The sequence below is a fragment of the Acanthisitta chloris genome, unplaced genomic scaffold, assembly GCF_000695815.1.
Source record: "Acanthisitta chloris isolate BGI_N310 unplaced genomic scaffold, ASM69581v1 scaffold5886, whole genome shotgun sequence".
In the NCBI taxonomy this organism is placed as follows: domain Eukaryota; kingdom Metazoa; phylum Chordata; class Aves; order Passeriformes; family Acanthisittidae; genus Acanthisitta; species Acanthisitta chloris.
In genome coordinates this window covers 14489-21147 of record NW_008678593.1, presented here as the reverse complement: position 1 = coordinate 21147, position 6659 = coordinate 14489, and the positions used below count along the sequence as shown (strand labels likewise).

The 6659-nt window shown below is 37.6% G+C and overlaps 1 protein-coding gene across 1 annotated transcript; it reads right to left on the bottom strand.

The window, feature by feature from the left end:
- Nucleotides 1-905: 905 nt before the first annotated feature.
- On the bottom strand, nucleotides 906-3885 carry LOC103804338 (mannose-binding protein C-like; the record flags this gene model as incomplete). Its single annotated transcript, XM_009076947.1, is given in 5 exon segments — nucleotides 906-1145; nucleotides 1604-1698; nucleotides 2331-2349; nucleotides 2351-2439; nucleotides 3692-3885. Coding segments are annotated over 5 exon segments (637 nt in total), but the record flags the coding sequence as incomplete, so codon positions are not given.
- Nucleotides 3886-6659: the final 2774 nt, after the last annotated feature.

The window sequence follows — 6659 nt, the reverse complement described above, 5'->3', positions numbered from 1 at the left end:
CACTCTAGGCTCTAAGTGATCATTATCAGTCAATTTAGAACTGGATTAAAAGTGCACTAGGAGCAAAGGCATCATGAAATACTGAAATAGCATAGAACTGAATGCAGTGATCATTATTTATATCAGAAGCAATGTATGGATAGCAATCTCTCCAAGTTTACAGCTCAGCTCAAAGATGGAATATAGACAAATTTTTCAGCAGTTTCAAGATTATCAAAAAATGCTTCCCTCACACTGCACTTAGGAGGAACCATAGGCAGGAATAACAACTAGCCTGCTGAGCATGCCATAACTTATTACCCTTATACCACTACAATAAACAAATTTATATCACAGTCACTGAGAAAATGAAGCCTGTATTTTAGTAGAGATTCAAAGCTGAATGTTAAAGAGAGAACAGTTATAAACGTACTCTGGTTCTGGTTATTACAGGGCATCTTTATTGGAACAAACGTCCATATCAATCACATGACTGAGAACAAAAAGTTTGGGTTTTTTTAGATTCAGCAGCTCAAGAATTCACAAATGATTAAGGCTTGTGAATTTTAAAAATTAATATCATTCCACTTTTCTAGAGTCTTGTATTATGGCACAATCTTCTTTTTTCTTTTTCTTTTTTTTTTTTTGTATTATTTGTCTTTATTGGAACAAACGTCCATATCAATCACATGACTGAGAACAAAAAGTTTGGGTTTTTTTAGATTCAGCAGCTCAAGAATTCACAAATGATTAAGGCTTGTGAATTTTAAAAATTAATATCATTCCACTTTTCTAGAGTCTTGTATTATGGCACAATCTTCTTTTTTCTTTTTCTTTTTTTTTTTTTGTATTATTTGTCTGCATTTCTTCTTTTTTCTTTTTCTTTTTTTTTTTGTATTATTTGTCGCTCCAGCATTTCACTTGCTTTAAGTTACAGTCCTTCCATTCAGATACATGAACCTGTCTTCAGTCTGTTCTTCAGATATCCCTATACATGCCTGCTTTGAAGGTGTTACAAAGTCTTGGAAAACTGTATTCTCAGCCTTGTTCCTAAGAGAGATAAGTGCACTTCCAGCTTCTGCACGAGGGGATTTTCCATTGTCAAAAGTATTTTCTTTTACAGTTGAGACAAATATGGTTTTTAGCAATGTTCTATAAAATAAGAACTAGTAACAAAAGTGAACATAATTGTATTATACCAAAAATTGATCATGCTCTAGTTATTTATCCATGTCACAACTGTACTTCAGAAGTAGCTAACACCAGCTATAAACAGACATATTGTTGAAGTAGTAGGCAGAATCTTGTAGGTGTCAAGTCAAATGGACATCTGGAAATATCAATGCAGAGCTTAAAGCAGAAGCACCTGGAGAAGAGTGGCTGATCCTGCAGCCCACATAACATTCCCTGCTCTGTAAGTTGCCCAAACGATCCTTAGAGTTTGGCAGGTCAGTTCAGTAAGGTTGTATTCAGTGAGACATCATTTAACTAATGACCATCTTCCACGAGCAACACGAGAGAAATTTTTAATATTTGTTTCAACCTCCTCTTTTCCATCCCTTCTCCAGCACAAGCATGTACATCATTTTATCAGGCCAAAAAGTAAATTTCCTAATGATTGAACCCTATCTCTTTTCTATCTGTTTAGTTCAGCCTCCAAAACCTGTACTTTTGTTTCCAAAGCTGTTACTTGTCTCTGCAAGTCATCAGTTACTATAACTGTGAGTTAATGTGGTTGTCTAGCAATTTCTATTAAAATGACTGCACGATACCTGTCTCCAAGATGCTTAGCTCTCCTGTAATATGATGCCATGTGAGAGAATTATTTGGTTTCCAGAGCAGAAATCACAGGACACACTGCAGATTTGTTCATGGGAATTTGTCCAGCTGGGACAGCCTAATCCCTGACTGTTATGAATGCTTGGATAGGCTTTGAATTTTCAGGGATGCTAAAGTCATCTCCTATTCAGAGGGAAAAGCCCAGATCTCAAAGGCAAAATGCACATGGAAACATCTTTAAATTAATTAAAGTAAATAACACACAAACAGGCAAAGAATGAGAAAAGAAAAAATGCTGTTTATAACATGAGATAGAGGGTTTGGCATTTCACTCCCAGACAACAATAAACTGGTGACTCATTCCAGACATTTCATCCCCCAGTTATGTTGGGCAACTCATCATCTATGTAACAGATGGTTTAATTGTCTGCTCCTCATGCTTCTGGAAACTGCACCTCACCTTTCTTCAAACGATACTATAGGAATATAAGATATTAACACAAATATTTTTTTGAAAATATACTGAGAGGTTGAAGAACAGATTGTAGAAACATGAGAAATTGATTTCTTACTTCCATATTCTCCTTTTTCCTCCTTTCTCTTCTTGTGGTTCTAAAGCTTCTTTAATTCCTGGACGTTCCACTTTTCCAGGGGAACTCTGTAGGCCTCTCATTTCTTCTCCTAGATTTTGATTCAAAAGAAATTTTAAAAAATGTTTTCTAAATTTTTCTTGCACTATGTTTTCTTAGTGCTTAGAGCGAGCACCAAACACTCCCTCCACCCAGCAAAGAAAATAAAAACATCTCAGGAAAATTGAATTGTTCTTTTGGAAAGCATCATTTGCCAGGAAATGCATTACTTTGATGAAAAAAGCCTTTACTACACCTACATACAGCACTGAAAAGCCAATGAAGTCAATGTTGTCTCATGTTGTTGAGGTACACATGCTCTCAAACCAGAAAGCCAATATACTCCAGCTGTAATCCAGTCACACATCACAGTATATGATCTAGAAAATGAGGTAAATTGTAAGATTAAGGATATCTCTCTGAAGCAATTTGTTGACAGATAGTGCTGGCTTTACTTATTTCCAGCATGGAATTGCAGAGGGCAGAATGAGGGGTATGTGGACCGGAAAACGTCGATACGGAATATCAATATATGCCTCTGAAATTCTGTGTCATAGTTCATATCAAGGGGTACTGATAATAAATGAGAGTTTTCTTGGAGGTTGAAAAGCAAGTATCTAATCCCAAAATGGGTGGTATAAATATGATAACACAGACAGGATATGGTAAGAAAATATACAACTCCGTATGTACTTATTAAGAGTTTGGACAGAAACTGATTTGGCAACTTGGGAGAGCAGGTGACTTGGTTCTACCACATGACAGAAAGTGCTTGCAGATCTATTTCCTGTTTGCAGCAGTGCATGAAAAAAGCTTGCCTGACAAATCATGCCTTGGGGGAATTCCATTGTTGGGACATAGAGAATATGAAGCAATCAGGTAATGACCATCAGATTAGCAGACAACCCTATCAAGCATGATTTCTGGTTTTAAGAGCTAGCCTCTGGAAAGAAAAAGCAATAATAATTTATTAGGGTATAGTAGGAAGTGATTCAGAGTACAAATGGTACAACCAGATAAAAATCTCATTACATCCCTATTTGTGAGCTGCTATGAAAATGTATAGGTTTGTCAATTTATTTATTTATTTACTTACTTACTTACTAAAAGCCAAGTATCTAGAGTACCGTAATAAATGCAGAAAGGATTTTCAGCTTCCTGAAATTGTGCAGAGCCTACAAAAGGCTAATGGCTCAAAAGAAAAGAAGTAAAAAGGTGAAGTGAAAGATTGAAAGAGGCATGAAACAAGACTAAAGGGTTGATAAGGAGAGTCAAAACTACTGTGTTGCTAAATAGCTCTGTACCTCCCTTTGCACCTTTGGGACCATGTCTGTTTGGTAAGCCATTGACTGCAGGAGGAATGCACTGGTTTTCTGGGCAGGAATAAATTTTCTTTTCAGGTTTGTTTGTGTTAACTGAACCTGTTACCATCAACAGTGAATGTCAAGGTACCAGGGCACCGAAAGGCTGAAAAAGAATCACTGTTAAGTCCACAGATCTGTAACAAATCAAGCAGAGTAATTTAATAAATTTCTCCATTTACATCACTTTAAAGGGAAATACACTTCTGTCTTCATGCCAAAGACCAAACAAGGGATAATGTCTGAACCATTTCATGTAGCCTCTGTATCTGTATGTATAGAAACCCAAAAAGAAACATCCAGGCCTACAAGAATCTGAAAATCTCAAGGTATAATTAAAATACCTAATATAGCAACAGTCATCAATCTCACCTTGTAGCAAATGATTTTCAATGTTTTATTCATTGTATGCCTAAATTTAAAGCATTTATCTTTGTGCCAAATGAGTCATACAGTCTAACAGTTTGGGATGAATCCTTATCTCTCCAGCTACTGTGTTTCTGCTGGGACTCTCCACAGCTGTCAGGGTTGCATGTGGCTAAGTTTACAGTGATTAAGCTGTTTCTCTTGATAACATCTCCACTACTAGCAAACACCCACAGCTTAAAGGACAGAAAACTTAAGTATGTTTAAGAGGCAATGATCTGATTGCCTCCCCTATTTCTCCTTTCAGACCTTGTATATCAATAAGATCCATTTCTCCTCAGTATTACACCTCAGAGCTGAAGTCTTTGGATGCCAGATCTGCAATACTTTGCTGCCCTCTCTGAGCAGAACAGTAATAGACAGTAGCATGATAAGGTAAAGCTCTGCATGACATTCTGACAAGCTGCACCACAATAATTGCCCTTGTTTTCAATAGGAGGGCCAAATTTGAGGCAATCATGTCCCATGTATTTCATGTTTAACTTAAAAAAACCAAAATGAAACTACCATAAACATGAGCTGACAAGTTTACATAGTTAATAAGCCACACACTAAAGTCAAGTGCCCTTATTTTCTCCCTGTTTTACCATTCAAAATTTTAAAAAAAAGAAGCCTAGGGAAGCACAATTTGGGTAAGGAGAAAAAATCTCAAATACAGCATGAATTCTGCTACTCACCTCAATTATTTCTCTTTATTTTAACCTTCAGAAAAGATTTCCCACAGAGAGCAGCTTCCCCTGTCATGTTCCATCGGATAAAGTGCAATATAGTGTATAATCACTAGCATATTACTGTGAGAACATTATAATTAGGATAAAAAGCAGAGTTAAAGGAGCACCATTTTTCTATATACTTCTTTGTACTTCCTCCATTAGGCTCCTATCAAATTTTGGGGCAAGGCATACACAAAAATAAAATAAGGAAAGGTATTAACTAACTAGTATAACAAAATTTGAATCCTGGTTTGTATTTCTTACCCAGCTTCACGGACTCCAGCCAGTTCTTAACAGCTCTGCAAAGATTTCCTTCTGCTGAATTTCTATAATATGTCAATTATCCAGTACCAGGGAAGTTGACATTGCTGATGTCTCCCATGAAGGTAACAAGACAAAGCTCAAAATAATGACACAATAAAAGACAACTTCAAAACAACATGTAAACTCTCATATAAGTTCACTCCCTAAAGATTCAGCCTCACACAAATTTCTGTTGGTTTTCTGCCAGGAGCTAAGATCTGTTTACCTCCAAACTTTTCCAGGGTGATCACCCCAATACTTTATTCTAGGAGAGCCAAAGTGCCTGTTTGCCCATTGGCAAGGTAGTGATGGGAGTTCCTAGCAATTAAATCACTTTCCAAGGAGACTAATGACAATTGTCACCAAGAATGACATAGATGAAAAGCAAAACATTCCAAATTTCTCACAAAAATGGAGTAAATCTTAGGGAGCTGAAATAGAAAAAATGGGTTTTGCAATCCATATTTATATTGATAGAAGATAGAGAATCCCACAAGGAGAATCACACTATGTGTGGGTGTAACGACATTCTTCAGGTCCCAAGACTTACACAGTTGCAGATTTCTCAGCAGAGACCAGAGTTAGGCTTGAAAGATGCCCTGAAACTTCTATTTATGAGGTAGCTAGTTCTGGAGATCCTATTTAAAGACACAGATCTTAGATAAATCTTTTGTTCCTCCTTAAAAAGTGCTTTAGGACATGATTCTCCCAATGCAGGTAACAGCAGAGAAGGGAACCTAGGAGAGGCAGCAGGAAGTCTTTGCTTCAGACCTGGTCTTGGAGGTGACAGCTCTTAGTTATTAGCCCAAAAGCTAAGAGCCTGACAGCAGAGGACAGCCCTGTTAAAACTATGTACTAGGAAAACTGCTCCTCAAAAGCAGATATCACATTTATACACAGACTACTCAGGGGCAGAATGCTGTTAAACTTAGTTTCTCTCCTGCTAACAGTCCTCCTCATCAGCTTGCTGTGGGACAAGCCTGAAGTGTGGCAGCCTGCAAATGTCCTTTCTAACCATCATGTCTGCACCTGCAAGGGTTGCATGGCCTCAGTACAGTCACATACTTATCACAGCAAAAGACATCTTTACTTGCCAACACCTTTACTTGACAGTGAAACTCTTACTGCACCACTGCCTTGCCTGGCAGCCAGCACAACAGAATGCAGTAAAAAAGAAATGAATTTTTACCGTGAGGACAAGCCTGCCAAAATAAAAAGGTAAATCCTCTACGTTTCTATTACAACTTGCTGTCTTGTGCTTTGTTTTGGGAAGAGGTTGCTCACTGGCTTATCTGTCTTGCACAATCCTGATGATTGCCTACCTCAATCCTACCACCCCTATTTACAAGGGCTGTGTATGACCTTGTGGTAGTGAGCTCTTTGCCCTTTGCCTGGCCTTGGACAGACATTGGCTGTGTTACAGTGCAAATGAACAACTGAAAAATCAGCCCAACTGCAGGCACCAAAAG